Raw genomic sequence first — 17637 nt, forward strand, 5'->3', positions numbered from 1 at the left:
CACTCTCAGGTACTATTTCTCCTTAAATTTACCCATAGGGAAATTGAAGCTCTCATTGTGCCTGTGTAACTTGACACACAGGCAGGAAGTGACTGTAGGCAGCAGGATAGCATAATGGGTGCTCAGCAGATGGTAGCAAGTGTGGTGAAAAGTGAATCTGGCTCTATTTGAGAGACTGTCTAAGACAGAGCTAAGAATCCCAAGGGCTTACCCAGTTCCAGCAGGTGAGTCAAAGGTCTTATATTTCTACGTTATCTTTTCAAGGAATATAGTATATTCTGTATTCTGTGAAAAACATAACGTTTTGGGCCCAATTAAGAACAAAACCCTGTATAAATAGAACATAGGTTAAGTGCTTAGTTTGTTCCAAAAACTATTTCGTTTTCACTGAGGGCATTATAACAAGCAACTTGGTAGTATTTAGGAATCAGAACTAGAGATGTCACAGGACTAGGAAGAGAGACAAAACAACCATTTGTAAAATTAAAAAATGCTTCTATTCATTATTATCTGGAAAAAATCCAACTATTGAATCTCCTAAAAATAACAAAACAGTAATATTTCAAAATTTGGGCAGAATAACAGAACAATAATTAGAATAAATAGCATTGAGCATTTATAAGGCAAAATAGCTTCATTAATTTATTTCTATAGTGGATGGAAAGAATTGTGAGATAGCGTGTGCTGCAATTTGATTATGTAATATAATGCAAATGGATTTTATTTTTAAACATTATGACAACTCTGGATTAGCATAGTAGTCAGGGTTCTCCAAAGAAACAGAACTAATGGGATGTACACACACACACACACACACACACACAGATTTATTTTAAGAAATTGGCTCATGTGATTGTGGGGGCTGGCAAATTTGAAATTTGTAGGGCTGGCCAGCAGTCTGGAAATTCTGGCGGGTGTTAAGGCTAGTCAGGAATCCAAAGGCTATCTGGAGGCACAATTCCTCTCTCCTCGGAGGTCTTGAGGTCTTTAATGGATTAGATGAGGCCCAGCCACATTATGGAGGACAATCTGCTTCAATTCAAAGTCTACCAGGTTCAACGTTAATGATATCTTTTCAAACACGCCTTCACAGCAATGTCTAGACCGGTGTTTGATTAAGCAACTGGGCACTGTAGTCTGGCCAACGGTAACCCTCAGAGGCAGTGTATTCAAGCAGGCTGGGAGGAGTACACCTGGACAAAATGGGCGGAAATAATAGAAAGAGACCGTTTGTAGCACAAGGAGATTAAGTGAAGGATAGCAAGGGGTCTAGGTGTTAACAGTTGCTTTAAAATTTGTTGGTTTAAAGTGTCATGGCATTTAAGTTATTTAACTAAGAACTAATTGATAAGTGGCAAATTTCCCTTGATTTCCGAGATATTATTAAAATAAGGCATTCAAGGCCCTCTGTGATTGACAAATCAAAGGCTTCTATAATGCTGACGACAGGGAGAATGCTTCCAGGAGAGGGCTAGAGTAAAAATAATCCTAGCTCCCTGCTCTTGCCACAGCTGGGTACTTCAGGGGGAAACCAGCTTTCTGGGAGACTGAGCTGCTGTGGGGCCCTATTTCGAGTTGTCAAGGCAAAGGTTTAGCATCTTCTTTCAACATCCTGGTACTCCAAAGAAGAAACTGAGATGATTCACTAAAGGACTAGAGAGCAGTAATTCAAAACAGAACACCAAGCTGAGGTATAAAAAAGGAATATTTATGTTTGAAAAATACAACTTTGAACACTACTGACATCTCATTTACAAAGTATTTTCCTGAAATACTCTTCATTGGCTTTGCTTACTTAGTACATTCTTTTATTCTGAATCAAGACTCAAGGGAGGGCATGCTTGTGTTACTTTAAGCACCAGCAACACCACAGAAGAAAAGATAATCTGTGCCTCAGGATATTAGCCCCAAATCCTCATCCTTTCTCTTTTGTTTCCATCAAGGAGGACTTCCTGACTGGTCCACATACAGTTTGCCATTGCAATCTGCTGGTGGGCACCATAGAACTGGAGGTGCCCCCGGCCATCGGTGCTCCAGGAGGAGCTGAGCTCTTTGCAGGAAGCCTCACGCACCCAGGCTCATTCATTACCAAGAGTTTTCTACTAATACTCCTATCAACTGTTTGCAAACATTCAGCTTGAAGTGAACATAGTATTTACAGCGGTACACGGTTTGCACTTCAACACGCTGATGGCAGAAGAAAAGGGACCAACAGACTTCGTAAGAAGGCCAGAGGGAAGGCATTAAAATGAATCCCTTCTGCTAACTTGTTTGTGTACGTGCATGTGCACAAGCACACAGGTGTGTTTTCATTCATTGAAACTAAACATGCCCTCCTTTAAAAGCAGACTATTTACAAGGTGATTCTGAATAGCACAAACACAAGCCAGTCATACTGGACACTTGCTTTCTGTGAATACATCTAGATGTTTTTAATCTGATATATTAGAGAAAATAACTTTGGAACATTTGTCAACTTTTGGTTCACAGTAATTTTGCAAAAAGCCACAAACCATGCTTTCTCTTTTAAAAGAGGAGCCTGGTCAGGCACCTTCTAGAAGATGCTGTGTTATTCACTTACTGGCTTACTGGGTATTGGAAAGACCATGTCATTTACCGAGTACCCAGTGCTCCTCTCATTCCTCTTACCAGTAGCAACATTAATGCGAAGAGAAGTTTAAAACACAAACAAATCACATACAAATAATCAAAACATTTCAATTAACAGTGTTTAAAAAAATACCAAACTCTAGGACAGTAGTACAGACACTGAAAATACCCCAAATACTCTTTAGCCTCAGGCCTTTTTCAATATCACTAATAAAAGACACAAGCCACTGACAGAAGGGGAGCAAGTTACAGCGCTTGAGGGTTTGAGTCCATGTCTTTTTAGGGCCTGTAGCTCGAGGTGCTGCTCTAGGATCCTTATTTTAACTCATAAGATATTCTGGGAATGACCCAGCAAATTTAAAGCACTTTCACTTGAAAACCATTGAGAACACAAATCACTTCCTTGGCGCGTCTAGGGCACATTTCTCTGCAGGAGCCCAGGCTGTGAGGCCGCAGCATTCAGGTCAGTTTCAGGCCCTCGAAGCCACAGAACTTCCACCTCTTCTCCAGACTGGCTCCGACCCCGGTCATCTCCTGCCTGAAGGTGTGCTGCAGCCTGCTCATGAGACATTCCACATCGCTGGTGCAGATCTACGGGTCAGACAGAGAAGCTTCACTGAGAAGCGGTTCTACTAGCCTGTGGACAGGGCCCCCTGAGCTTCCCTTGCACGGATTTTGTGACTGCCGTATGTAGATAATAATTTACATACAACAAATTCACCTACTCTATGTGTAGAGTGTAATGAATTTTAGTACACTTATACAATTGGGCAACTCCCACCACAATTTAGTTTTAGAACATTCCATCACCCACAGAAGCTTCCTTCATGCCCCTTTGTAGTCAATTATCCCTCCCAATCCCTGACTCAGATTTTTTCGTTGTGGTTTTGAATTTTCTAGAAATTTTATATATGTGCAATCATACAATATATAGTCTTTTGTGACTAGTTCCTTTCACTTCGCATCACGTTTTGGGGATTGATCACCACCGAGCTTTCTAATGAAAAGAGCTAGTGTCAGCTGTGTGGACAGGCTTGGGTTTGCAGCCAGCTGAATGACAGCTGCTCGGTGCCGCTGCTGCTGCGTGGAGGCCTATTGAAGCTGCAAAGCCTTTTGGGAGGGGAGGGAGGCAGGACAGAATTCTTCACACAAGCATTGCTTTACAAAGGAGAAATGACAGAAATAAGGAATGCCCTGTATTTCTACTTCTGTGTACCGTCTCCTTCTCCCCACTTCTCTCTCTCTCTCTCTCTCTCACACACACACACACACACATATAAAATCAAAAATCTGTGGGCCCCTTTAGGACTTGTTTCAGGTGGTGATCTTGACATGAGTAGCATCCTTCCCAACTGTGAACCTGGGTACTAGGGCTCTACTGAAGAGCACTAGGGGATCCTGGGAGAAACCCGCAGTTGCCGCCACATTGAATGTTCCTGAAGTTGGACAGAGGGATTCCCCCACCAAACAGTTCTGTTGGCATCACTGCAGGCTCTTTGGGATGCCCTGTCACTACTCTGGCAGGAAGCTGCTCAGGAGAAAATGGGCCGAGAGTAGGAGTGAGGTCATTCCTAGTGCTAGCAGTGGACGGTAGCCGGTTAAGTGAAAGCACATGTAGGGTATCATATAGAGTTGAGTCTCCATTCCAAAAACTATAAATATACAATGTGTCTGGATGTATTCGTACAATATGGGTGCAGCATACATACGGAAAATGGTCTGAAAGAAGATATGCCAGACTGTTAACGGTGGTGATCCTGGAAGGGTGGGGCTGGGTCACTTTCCCTTTCCCTTCATTGTCTTTCTGTTGCTCACATTTTTAACATAAAATGTAGCATTATTTTTTTACAACTTAAAAAAAAAGGGCCAGATCACTTTTACTGACATATAGTTCAATTTTACACCACTGCAACTCACCACTTGGTCCTAGTGCTCACATTCAATCTCTCCCTTTGCTGTCAAATAGGCTGTTTAATTGCAGAATGGTATCACTTCCCAGAGCTAAATGAAAGGGGTGCGCTGGCTCAAACTAAAACCAATGCCACAAGAAGGATGCGTCACCACAGCTGGATGCCCACATGGGCAAGCGCCTCTGTTAAGAGGACATATGCTTAAATGGCTTAACATTTTGGATATCTAGCTATCAGGAATCTGCATTTCAGTGGCCACGTCTCAAGAGCCCCAGGTCCTGTGAAATAGTGAATATAATCCATGAGCGCATTTAACTGAATGCAGCTTCTGAAAAAAAAATCTATCTTGGGTTTATTTATTCTGAGGAGTCAAGAGTCCCCTCCTGCTTCTGTGAGGCATCTTTAACATGAGATCGGCTGGAAGCAGAACTTGAGTCCATGTCACAGACTTACTGTTTCCTCTGTTTTGTTTTGGCCTCTGCCTTGATCATTTCAACATTAGGTAATGGCAGTGGTGACAGTCTTGGCTGGAGTAAGGCTTCTAGTTCTGAATATTAGCATTTGCTAATGGCTAAAGGTCAGTACGAAAGTATGACTGGTGAGAGAGAGTGGGTTATTTGTAGCTTATACAGAAATTAAAAGAAAGGAGGAAAATTCTTCTAAGATGTATCTTGGAAGGAGAGTAGACAAGTCATTCAGGTTTGCCCACGACTTCCTGGTTCTGGCATTGGAAGTCACGAGTCCTAGAAAACCCCTCAGTCCCGGGCAAACGGAAGCAGCCGGTCACCCTGCCTGTAAGAGAAGCGCTGCCCTGCACTGCAATGAGAACAGGTGAGGGAAATTTCCTTATAGTGATTAGTAACGACTTACTTATGCTTGAAGAAAGTACCCTCCATCCCCTTGCATACCCATTTCAGGACCCCACATACCTTACTATCTAGACGGTGCAAGTAGGAACAGATGTATTCAATGCTTGCTCCAAATGGGTGGACATGAAGAAATGTGGAAATAATCCCTATAGTGACAATACCATGGAGGTTACACTTGAGCATTATATTTGAAATGAGAGCTAACTCACATGTACCACATACTACATACTGGACACTATTCTAAGTTTATATACACTTTATTCATTTAATCTGTACAACAACCCAGTGCATATACTGCCTCTCACAACACTGTATCACCTGTGGAAAAGCTGGCATTGGAAGAGTCACTTCCATCATTCATGATGGCTAAAGACCATTGGAGTTCTACATTTCACAATGAATTTGGAATTTTATCATGAATTTACAGTGTGCTGGCCTTTTGCATTTATTCTGCACAGTCTTTAAATTGGACTCGAGCTTCTTATGCATTAATAATGTCTTGCTGTTGTGGTAAATGTACAAATCAGGTACTTTGCCTCATTCACTTCATGCCTCTCACAAGAAAATCTGCTGATTAAATTTCGTTTTATCCTGTGAGTAGCTCCATAAAGAAAAGCCAAACATTTCATTCACTCAAGTGGTCACTAGCATTTGTTTGTGCTTAGAGCTCTAAATTTCAAGTAACACATTTTTTTAAATAGAAGTTTAGAGCCTTCAGGAATGTACATAATTTTCACTCAGTGTAACTATGGGGTGATTGGCAGCTATACACACTGCCTTGATTGTTCTGAACCATCAGGTTAATTGTTCTAATACTTTTTCTCTGGCAACAGGCAGAACATAAATTGCTCAAAGGCCTACTATTTCTTTCTTCGGATTTTTTGAATTCCGCTCTTTTCATAAGATCTTAAGTACATCAAATAGTCCCAGAATTGAATTTGCTGAGAACTGCCAAGAAATAAAAGCTAAATTTGATTTGGTTTATAGACTACAACTTGTCTATTCCTTCAAGTGACTGATAGAGTATCACCAGTCTGAGTTGTAGCTTGAAGTTCAAATCAGTTCTTTGTGAAAATCCTCCAAAAATCACAGGGCAAGGAGGTGGGCTGGGGGATCCAGGAGGAGCTGATGGTAGAGTTCAAAATCTGTTCGAAATGGGTGCTATTACTTATAACAGTATGTGATTCTTAAATGACGAAGTAAATTGAATTGCTATACACTGACTGAAGCTGAGAAAGTTAAGTTCTAAAAAAGACGTTCATGTCCAAAGAAATTCTAGGTGCTACAGCCAAGACAGGCTGTCTGTCAAATAATGAGAAATAACTCCATAGGCTTCAAAACACTAAGCAGTTTCTGTGGGTTCACACCCAAAGAACCAATTTTAAAAAATAGATTTTCCTTTCTGTCAGCCCAAGACTATATTCTTTAAAAAACAAGAAAAAAAAACCAAAAAGAAAAACAAAACAAGAAACACTTATCTTAAGAATCTTTGTTTCTAGAACTATCCATTCACAGAGGCTTCCCTCTACTCTCTCTCTCTGTCAGCTCTCCCCGTTGCCATGCCAATTTGTTAAAGAACTTTGAGTTGTAAAATGGAAATAAGTTGTCACTTTTCTTGAAGACTCAATGGCAGATCCCCTTGTGCATCTTTATTAGCATATCAAAGTGCTAAATCTGACTACAATATCCATTACCAAAGAAGGCAGATAAATCTTCAAACTATGCAGAAGCCAATGAGTGTGAAGAACTTCTGAGATTGGGGTGGGGCCGCTGTGGGGTTCAGCTTCCTAGAAAGCAGCTGGGATTATCTGTTGAGGCCCAGTATCAGCCCCTTGGAAATGACTATTTTAGGACTTCAAGCTGTCACTATTCTCCAAATGGAATATCAAGTCAAGGAGAATTTGTGCACAATACTGTTAAGTGCAAAATGGCTCTCATTTTACTGAGGACTTCCTGTGGGCTGCACACTGTGCTAAGGGATTCAGATGAATTATCTTATTTAATACTCGCAGCTGCCCTTTGAGACAGGTAATATGATTCTGCCCATTGTGCTTCCTTCCTGAAGCTCAGAAAGGAAATGGTAGGGTCAAATGGGAAACCAGATCTGTTGACTCCTCAACCATGTGCTCTATCTTGCCTCTGCGGATGATTTTTATATAATGAGAGCAATTCTAGCATTTATCTCGTCCGAGCCCTCCAGTGTCCAACACTCAACAGACAACCTCCTGAGTCATCTGCCAGGAACCTGGAAGAAAAATTTCTAAGATGCATATACATACTTCCTCCAGAGGTTCATCTGGGAAAGTTCTCTGCCAAACAGTGTACGCACCATAACCTTGAGTGGGAGTGAGAGGGCTCCGCTATCCTCACACAGAGATTTAAAAAATGTACAGAGATTTAAAAAAAGTGTTTCTCCAGCAGTCCCTTTCTTGTGCTTACACCCACACATTTTATGTGGCAGGAACCACAGGAACTTGAGGACTGGGAGCTGCTGTTACCATTTCTAGGAAGTCTATACTTATTCTTATCCTGTCATCTTCAGGACTCCGGGTCCGTGCATTGTCATGCTTCGTAAGTGCCTGGTGGGTATATTCATCTTAGGTGAAACCCTTTCCCCCTCCACCATAGTTAATACATTGTACGCGTGTTCCTTACCCACGAGCAGGGCTTCACGTTCAGATTTGATAGGGCTGCTGTTCAGGGTCTTCTCAAGAGGGTAGTCACTGTCCTGGCTTGATGTACACAGTCTAGTAGCACAGCTTTCCTGTGGGAATAATATGCTTCCTGAGTCAGTTCACCTTACTCTGTAACAGATTTGGATTTGATTATACAACAGGGAACTTTTAAATGTAGTACTCCAAAAGCGATACTGTACAATTTTGATGACTGAATGGGAGAGAAAATAACATTAATTTATGCAAAAGCACCACAGATCATCCAAAACTTCTTTACATGACTCCAAAACACAGAAAAATTTAGACATTCATCTTGGCCACTTTTTTTCCCCCGCCTTCATCATTCTTGACTCTGTACAGGTAATCTGGGGAACCAGACCCAACATTTACTGCCTACTAGGTGCCAGGCACTGTTAGGTATGTGTTATCTCCATTCTACAAATGAGGAAACCGAGGCTTAAGTAAATTAGGTAAATTGCCTTAGATCACATTTCTAGGACGTGGTAGAGCCTAGATTTCACGCCGGGCTAGCCACTGCCAAAACCATTGTTCTTTTCCATTTTAGGTCCACACTCTGCTAAAGGCAGGTCCCATATCTGAGTGGGGAATCTACAGTGTAGCTAATCTACTCCCAAATAATCAACTGTTGGCTTTTGAACTAAAAATTAGAGCTTCCATTTATTGACTATCAACTCTCTCTTCTCCCTGATAAAGACATTATCAGTTAGGATATTCCTGACTTCATATCAAGGAATGACCATGACCAAAAAAATATCATTACTCAGTGGCTTTCTTTGTTGTTTAAAGTTCTCTCTTTCTGAGCATAGCATGTATGTTTCGTAAAAGATACTCAGGTGAAATTAATGACCATTTAATGACCAGCAATCAAACTGAAAAATGCGTCCAGAACTTTCATGGATCTTTCTTTCTCTCTTTTGGCACTGAGAACATCTTTTCTGCATTATACATGTGAAGGAAGAGCCTTGAGAAGAAGGAATAAAAGAAATCACTGCTTCCAGTCTTACTGCTATTAGAAAAGAAAGTGTTGGGGAAATGCTCCTAGTGGGGTCAGATCATGGCTGACTCAAATGCTTTGTCACTTTTTCCCTTCCACAAGCCCTCAGCACAGACAGGTGTCCTTCTGTTTTCTTTAAAGATGCCTTCAAAGTGTCCAGGATGTTGCCCATGAATGAAATGAATGGTCTATGCTACAAGGCATGTTGTTTTGTGGATTTACAGGCTTCCTGGCTGTAGTCAGAAGGGAAGGCTTTCTTGATGACCTACTCAATCTTTGGCCCTTAGAATCCAATCCAGGCAGTAACCATCATGCCAAGTTTGATTTAAAAGACTGGCTCACTTCTAAGCCATGGGTTGTACATCTCCTTCTAACCCCCTTAAAACATTAAATGATCCAGTAAGCCATTTCTTAAGTGTGAGAGTTTAACAGATTGGGGTTGATTTAAGATGTAAACACATCCTAAGAAGTTTTAGCCATCCTGAATAGAAATGTAGCCTTACTGAAACCTGACTTCAATTTTATTATAGCTGGCATTTAAAAAATTGGAAGGCATATTGAAGAGATGTTTATCAGCTTGAATTTTACTGGCAGATTCAAACAGCTAGCTCTTTTTGCAGTAAGACAGACAGACGTCACCTTGTTATATTGCAAAACACTGACAATAACTCACACTATGGTTTACTGTCAAGAAACCCAAACAAAAACAAAAGAGATCCCTTCTCACCAAAACTTACTGCCTTCCTTTCAACCTGGAATTATTTTTGCAGTCTAACGTAATGGTACTTTGCTTCCTAACCTAATTGTGTCAGGTTGAAATATTTGGTCACAAATCAGCTTCCCAGAGAAGATCAGTTTATAATGCACTGCCATGACTTTTTCTGAAAGAAGCTTTGCTTACAGTAACAGGAAAAAAACATCCCGACTCATATTTTCCCTCTTATCAATCGGCTCTCCTTCCTTATCCTCTTTAGCTGCTGCTTCGTGGTATATTCAGGTTCAGGATGAAAAACAGACTAAGGCATAAGACATTAAGGTTCTTCTGTGCCATTTGACCTCTTGCTTCTTCAAATGAAATACTTTATAAAGCAGAAAGTGGCTTACACTAAAGCGCCAAAAATGCTCTTAAATTAATTTGTGATGTCAATCCTAGAGAATGATCCTAAGCGTAATATTATTAGCATAACCTCATGTCTATCAATAGTCTTCTGGTTACGCATTCCATTTTACGCAAGAAGCCAAACAACTATGTAGCAGCTCCAAGACATTTTAGCAGCTCTGAAAGTATAGGGAAATTCCTGCTACACAGAGCAGCTTTGGCACTTTTCAATTAAATGCTTGATAAATGAAGTTCTCTGGGATTGCACTCGTTTCTTTAATAGCACCCACAAAACTGGAAAGTGAGCTGGTTTTATGAAGTGGAAGAATTAAAAGCATATTGCAAATGGCCTCCAGAAGAAAACACTTTCAATCATTTGTTTCAACTACACCAAGGCTGCCAGTTCTTGATGGCACTCTGGGGGAAGTCACTATGCTGGCAAACACACCCAGGGCCAATTGCACTGCATCTTTTTGAACTGAGCGCGAGAGATAAAGAGCACAAATTCTTATGAAACTGTAGCATTGTTGATTTCTCTTGGTTGATTGCTCTTGGTCTGAGCTCCTAATCTCCTCCTTCTGAGACATTAAAATCAGGCAGTTATAGTCAATGGGTCTTCCTTTTCAGAGGATTGCTTCAGTTGAATGTTCGGGCATACAAATGATTAGGGAGGTCGGTTGGGAAGACACCATCAGTAGACTTTACACACCTCAAGTAGACTGGGCACCTGATTCCTGCCTGTGACACAGTAACTTATCCAGATGTTAGGAGGCTCCCTAAGAGGCCCTCACTGGCAGCTTTTATTGCTGCAAAGTCCCATCTTGCCCTTCTATGCTTCAGTCATCAAGCATTAGAATATTCTGTCTTTTTATTTACTTTCCACACGTTTTCTCCCCTTTGGGTTTTGGCTATTTCACCTGCAGCTGCTCATTATTACACTAGATGGAGTGTCTGCAAAGAAATGCCCATGTTCTAGTTGTACTTGGGTATCTTCCTTTAATGAAATGCTTCATTAAAGGTACTCTGTGTCACTCACATTTTTTTTTTCACCCGTTTTCTATGTTGCTATTTGCTTGGCAAGATGAAGCAAGAATGAAGTATACACGCTGGTCTTCTCCAAGAGGGAAAGACTGAGGAATTTTAGGGATGGACTAACTTTGTATTCATTGAAAAGTATACTCATCAGAATCCTTAGATATGCCAAGGGCTCACATCTAAAGGCAGAACCCTTGATTCAAGAATTACCTCAGGGAGAGGGCTTTTAATTCCTACTCAGCCAAGCATTCTAGGGTGGTTCCTACTCCAGGAACTTGCAGGGCATTTTCATCGCCACTGCAAAAGGTGGGGGGAAGGGCAAGGGCAAGGGTTCACAGATGCTGATGTACCTTTTCTTTAAGATTTTCCAACATTTTTTCCACCTGCAATTTGTCATCCTTGACTTTTTCAAGTTCAGCTTCTTTCCTTTTGAATTCCTCTTGGACTTTGAGTAGATGCTACAAGACAGACCAAAGACAATCAAGTCCTGAGGAGCCACACTTCATTTCAAAACCCTGGCTGAAGTTAGATAGTAGGCTGGCCTGCCTCACTTTCTTCCAGCCCACACAATCATCTCTCCATGCAGAGATACCAAAGGGAGAATCAAGGTACTTTTCACTTCAAGTTATTTTATCTAGCTCCTAGGAACTTCTTTTGGATTTACTCAATTTTAGAAAACATCTGAGAAACTAAATGATCTAATCACTTAACTTTTCTATTTCAGCCAGGGGTAAGGATAGGGTATAGTGTTAATCTCATGAGGACAACATCTTGGCTGCTGCGTAGAACTTAATGTTGTAAAGGATTCTTTCAAATAGTCATTTTCCAAGCCAAGTTCAATTTCTGTGAGGGAAACATTTCACAAATGTTTGTTTCCACATCAGTAGGCAAGGAACTGGATTCATCATCATTAACGATTACAAAAATATTACTTATTTAGCATCTAACATGTGTCACACATGTGGAAAGGGTTTCATATGTGTGATCTCATATAAACCTCAAGTAACCCTATTACACATAGTCCTGAGGCTTACAGAGGTTTAGTGCTTTGCCTTAGGCCATTCAGATAGTAAGTGGCAGAGTTAGGATTGAAACCCAGATTGGGTCAAGACTACAGTCCATGCTTTTAACCACTATGTTAGACTATACTTCTTTTTGGGATAAGATAGGAGAACCTTTATCTTGTTTACAAGGCTATTTTCCAATAAAAAGTAATCAAAATGAGCGAATTTGTCAGGATGTAGAGACCTAATTTTCTCAGAGGTCTCTGAAGTGATGAAATGAAAAAAAAAGTTCATCATCTTTAAATTGTATTTCAGTAGCAGAACTGTCCTTCTGTGGAATGGTTTCAAAATCAAGGTAAGAGAGAAAAACAACAAAAAATGTTTCCGAAGTTTTGCTTTTCAGAGGCTTGAAGAAAACCATTGGAAGAGCTAAAACACAGACAGTACAATATATGTTGTCAAAATTCTTTGAAGTCTAGCTGAAGAGATGCATTTTTTTTTTGGTGGAAAGATCTCAGATATAATTTACATGTTCTAATTAAATTCCATAGTGACAGTAAAAGGAAGGTAAGCATTACTTCACACATTTTACTAATAGGAAAGGTGAAATATTAATGTGATATTGCTTGTCACATAGGAAGACAGTGGTAGCAGAAGTAATAGGAACACAGGGCTCCTAGTGCCAGAAGAGACTCCTTGTTCACAATTTGTGATTTCCAGTCAGCAATAAGCTTTGCCCCAGATAATTCAAGGCATACAATTAAAAAATATTGCTCAATTTAAATTGTAAGGAAAATGGCTGGTCATCTGACAAGACAGAAGAGGATAGCACCCTTAGTCAAAAATACTACTCCTTTATTATGATGGGAACAGATGGTAATATCTTTTAAACGGTAGGCTCACTGTGCTGATGCTCACATAAAACATCTAGACATTGAGCATCTATTACATACTGTTGTATTTGAATGCAATTACAGTTGGATGCATCTATTTACTATACTTTTTATACTTGGAATAATGTGCAGGTAAACTCATTCACAGAAGTGACTGTGAAAACAAAACAAAATAAAAACCAATTGATATTATGTGCCTAAAGCATTGATAGTAAAAAAAACAAGGTAAAATTCCTGCCATTTCTTCTAACAGGCTGCATGGTCCAGCACTGGATCAAGTAGATACTACTTTTTCTATCTAAGTAACTGAAGACCTTCATAAACACCTCGAGGCCCTGTACAGATTCCAAAGCACCTTCTGAAGCAGAAAGGAAAGATTAGATTATGTTTGGTGTAGTTTGAGTGTCAAGTATTTTTTACTGAATGTACATCCTTTGAAAACAGGTGATCCGGGACGCATGGGTGGCTCAGTGGGTTAAGCGGCTGCCTTCAGCTCAGGTCATGATCTCAGGGTCCTGGGATCGAGTCCCACATCGGGCTCCTTGCTTAGCAGGGAGCCTGCTTCTCCCTCTGCCTCTGCCTGCCTGTGCTTGCTCTCTCTCTCTCTGACAAATAAATAAATAAATAAAAATCTTTAAAAAAAGAAAATAGGTGATCCACGGGACACCTGGATGGCTCAGTTGGTTAAATGTCTGCTTTCAGCTCAGTGCACGATCCTAGGGTCCTGGGATTGAGTCCCACATCAGGCTCCCTGCTCAGCAGGGAGCCCGCTTCTCCCTTTGCCTGCTACTCCCCCTGCTTGTGATCTCTCTCTGACAAATAAATAAATAAAATCTTTAAAAAAAAAAAAGAAAAAGAAAATTGGTGATCCACTGCTACCTTTGAATTGGCCAGAATATTTCATTAACCATAACACAGACCTTTCTTCGGCTATGCCAGAGAACAGAATATCAAGAAAAATAAGAGGCTTGCTATTCTCTTTGCTGGCAGGGAACATTTTTCCAGGTGAGGAGCTGATGTTAGCCTTTCTAAAAGCTCAGAAAACCAAAGAGCCTTTACCTGTTGCATTCCTTGCAGGGCTTGCTGCAGGATTTGCAGCTGCTGTTCCTTGTTTGGGTCATCTTCTCTGGGGGCTTTGCCTTGTTCTTGCTTGAGCAATTCTACCTCATTCCGATAGGCATCGAGCTGCCAACGGAGGCTGTCATTTTCTTCCTTCAGAGTTTCTGCCTGTGATACTAAAGTTAAGCGGTCAATATGAAGCCAAATCTCCATCTGTCCATACTCTTTGTGGTTCACCTTAGCCCCATGAAAAGTTGGTAGTTTTTAATTGACACGTATAAAAAAAAATCTCTTGAGCAACTTTAGGTTTGAGGTGGCCATGGCAGCAAGAGATGGACCCCAAAGCACACAGAACCATTTTTGTAAAGGAACATAGGATTCCAACACCCTGAAATCCCCATCATGCTTCATATTTGTCACCCCAAATATAACTCAGATATTCCCAGCTAACATTGGTCACTTTTATTTGGAAGGCAGCAAATGATAAGTTCTGTAATGATAAAGTGTAGGGCTATTTTTCTTGAACTGATGACTGTCCATGTGATAATCTTGCAAGGCAGTTTTTAAAAAAGTGTAATCTTTACTATCCTACAGAGGAAAGGTAAATGTAAAAATTAAGTCCACTAGACTCTGGTTTCTGGTCTAGTGTGTGAGGAGTTTAGAAGTCACCATTCCAACCTAACAAAGAATAAAATGCTGAATGAACTGAAAAATCAACAACTCATCTTAGAGCCACCAGAGAAGTGAGGTCACAGGGCAAACTGCTACCCCTGAAACCGGAGTGACAGGAGAATCTAGACAATCGTAACTTACCAGACCAGAAGCCTATGGGCAGGAAGCTCCACAGGAACTGGTGGCAAGTAAAAAAAACCTAAATTGTAATTGGCTAATTGCTGGAGGCTCAGTGTGGGCAAGTCCGGGATTTAAAAATTCCAGAGGGACTCAGTCATAGTAAGTTCTCTATCCTTTCGTGAATTTTATCTCTTGGAGCATAACCAAGTCCTTACAACGAATATTAGAGAAAAATCCCCCTTGTGCTTCCATCAGGGGGTAGGGAAAAGAAACCATTTTGAAATACACCAGAGCATTCTGTTCTTCTTAACAAGGCCTGCCTTCATAAGAAACTATTTTACTGGAGCCTAACCTGCTAGGGTATTACTGAAGCCTAACTGACCTGGAGAAGGGAAATACCCTCCAGCCATCCTGCCCCAAGTAAGGGGGGGACAAAAAACTGAGAAGCACTTATGAAATTCACAGTCCAGAGGCATATGCTCACTAAAAGACAGAGACCTGATCACAGGACTAAATAAAGCTTTCCCATACTTAACTACCACACCACTAAAGTCTTATTTACTGGAGATCTTTTTATCCAGTACATCACGTCCAGATTTCAACAAAAGATTACAAAGGCATACTAAAAGGTAAAAATCAAACAAAAACAAAAACCAACCAACCAACCAAAGAAACACAGTTTGAAGAGACTGAATGGGAATCAGAATACAAGTCAGATACAGCATGAATGTTGGAATTATCAGACCAGGAATATAAAACAGCTATGATTAGTATGCTAAGGGCTTTAATGGGAAAAGTAGACACCATGAAAGAACAGATGGATAATGTAAACAGAGAGATGGAAATTCTAAGGAAAAATCAAATAGACATGCTAGAGATTAAAAAAATAATAATACCGTAACAGAAATGAAAAAATGCCTTAGATGTGCTTATTAAAAGACTGGACATGGGGGCGCCTGGGTGGCTCAGTGGGTTAAAGCCTCTGCCTTCAGCTCGGGTCATGATCCCAGGGTCCTGGGATTGAGCCCCACATCGGGCTCACTGCTCAGCAGGGAACCTGCTTCCTCCTCTCTCTCTGCCTGCCTCTCTGCCTACTTGTGATCTCTGTCTGTCAAATAAATAAATAAATAAATCTTTAAGGAAAAAAAAAGAAGATTGGACATGGCTGAGAGAAGAATCTCTGAGCTCGAGGGTATGACAATAGAAACTGCCTAACCTGAAAAGCAAAGAGAAAAAAAGCATTTAAAAAACCCCCAAGCAGAATATCCAAGAACTATGGCACAACCACAAAAGATACATGTCATAAGAATATTAGAAGGGAAATAAAGAAAGGAATGGAAGCAACAGGTGAAGCAATAATTGCTGAACTTTTCCCACCAAATTATTACCAGACACCAAACCACAGATCCAGGAAGTTCAGAGAACATCAAACAGGATAAATGCCAAAAAATTAGACCTGAAAAGACACCCCATCAAAGATATATCCACGGCATCTAAGCATCATCATATGTCATATGTCACACATCATTAGGGAATTACAAATTAAAAGAACAAAAAGATACCACTACACACCTATTAGAATGGCCAAAACCCAAAACAATGATAACACCAAGGGCTGGGGAGGATGTGCAGCAAACAGACACTCTCCTTCATTGCTGGTGGGAATGCAAAATTCTACTGGTACTTTCTTATAAAACTAAACATACTCTTACCATGTAATCCAGCAATCGTGCTCCCTCATATTTACCCAAGTGAACTGAAAACTTATGTCCCCACAAAAATATGCACATGGATTTTATAGCAGATTTCTTCTGGCAATTTTAAAATTTCCCCAAATTGGAAACAACTGTGATGTTCTTTAGTAGATTAATGGGTAAACAAACTGTAGTATATCCAGAAATGGAATATTATTCAGTGCTAAAAAGAAATGAGTGATTAAGTCATGGAAAGACTTGGAAGAAATGTAAATGCATATTACTAAGTGAAAGAAGCCAATTGAAAATGCTACATAACTGTATGACTCCAACTATATGGCATTCTGGAAAAGGCAAAAACAATGGAGTCAGTAAAAAGATTAAATCCCTATCCTTGTTGCCAGGGGTTAGGGGGAGGGAAGAATGAACAGGCAGAGCACAGAGGATTTTTAGGGCAGTGGAACTATTCTGTATTATACTGTAATGGTAGATACATACATTTTAAACATTTAAACTCATAGAATGTACAACACCAAGAATGAACTCTAATGCAAACTATGAACTTTGGGTGATAATGATGTATTCGCTGATTGTAACCAATGTACCCCTGTGGTGCAGGATGTCAGTAGTGGTGGGGGGGACTATGTATGTGTGTGGGGGAGACAGGTATTTGGAAGCTCTTTACTTCTTGTTTAATATTGTTGTAAATCTAAGACTACTCTAAAACATTAATTTATTAATTAAAAAACCCCTAAGACACAAGAGGAAAACTTGGTTAGCTTTATTTATGGTTAGGGCTCATTTTTCAAGGCCAAAAATCTGAAAACCTATTACAAAATGTTTAATCAGAGGATTTTCATTCATTCAACAAACACCAAGGACCTTCCCTGTACCAGGCTTATGATAATGGTAAAAAATGAGATTCCACTAATCTCTATGGCTCACAGTCTAAATTAATGGAAACATTTGTAGTTTATTCCTT

General features: G+C 40.3%; 1 protein-coding gene across 5 annotated transcripts in view; it reads right to left on the bottom strand.

Moving 5' to 3' along the window:
• Window positions 1-1687: 1687 nt before the first annotated feature.
• Window positions 1688-17637, bottom strand: part of ENOX2 (ecto-NOX disulfide-thiol exchanger 2) — a 261275-nt gene continuing 245325 nt past the window's right edge. For 4 of the 5 annotated variants that reach the window (XM_032843376.1, XM_032843378.1, XM_032843375.1 and 1 more), the window contains 5 exons: window positions 14170-14345; window positions 11564-11671; window positions 8045-8153; window positions 5450-5535; window positions 1688-3201 (listed from right to left, as the gene is read on the bottom strand). In XM_032843376.1, the coding sequence (XP_032699267.1) occupies window positions 3070-3201; window positions 5450-5535; window positions 8045-8153; window positions 11564-11671; window positions 14170-14345 (611 nt within the window). In that variant the 3' untranslated portion in view covers window positions 1688-3069. The remainder of the gene's footprint in view (window positions 3202-5449; window positions 5536-8044; window positions 8154-11563; window positions 11672-14169; window positions 14346-17637) is intronic. The other variant, XM_032843374.1, reaches the window with a different exon arrangement.

This window comes from Lontra canadensis, unplaced genomic scaffold (genome assembly GCF_010015895.1).
Source record: "Lontra canadensis isolate GAN:19392208 unplaced genomic scaffold, GSC_riverotter_1.0 scaffold138, whole genome shotgun sequence".
Lineage (NCBI taxonomy): Eukaryota > Metazoa > Chordata > Mammalia > Carnivora > Mustelidae > Lontra > Lontra canadensis.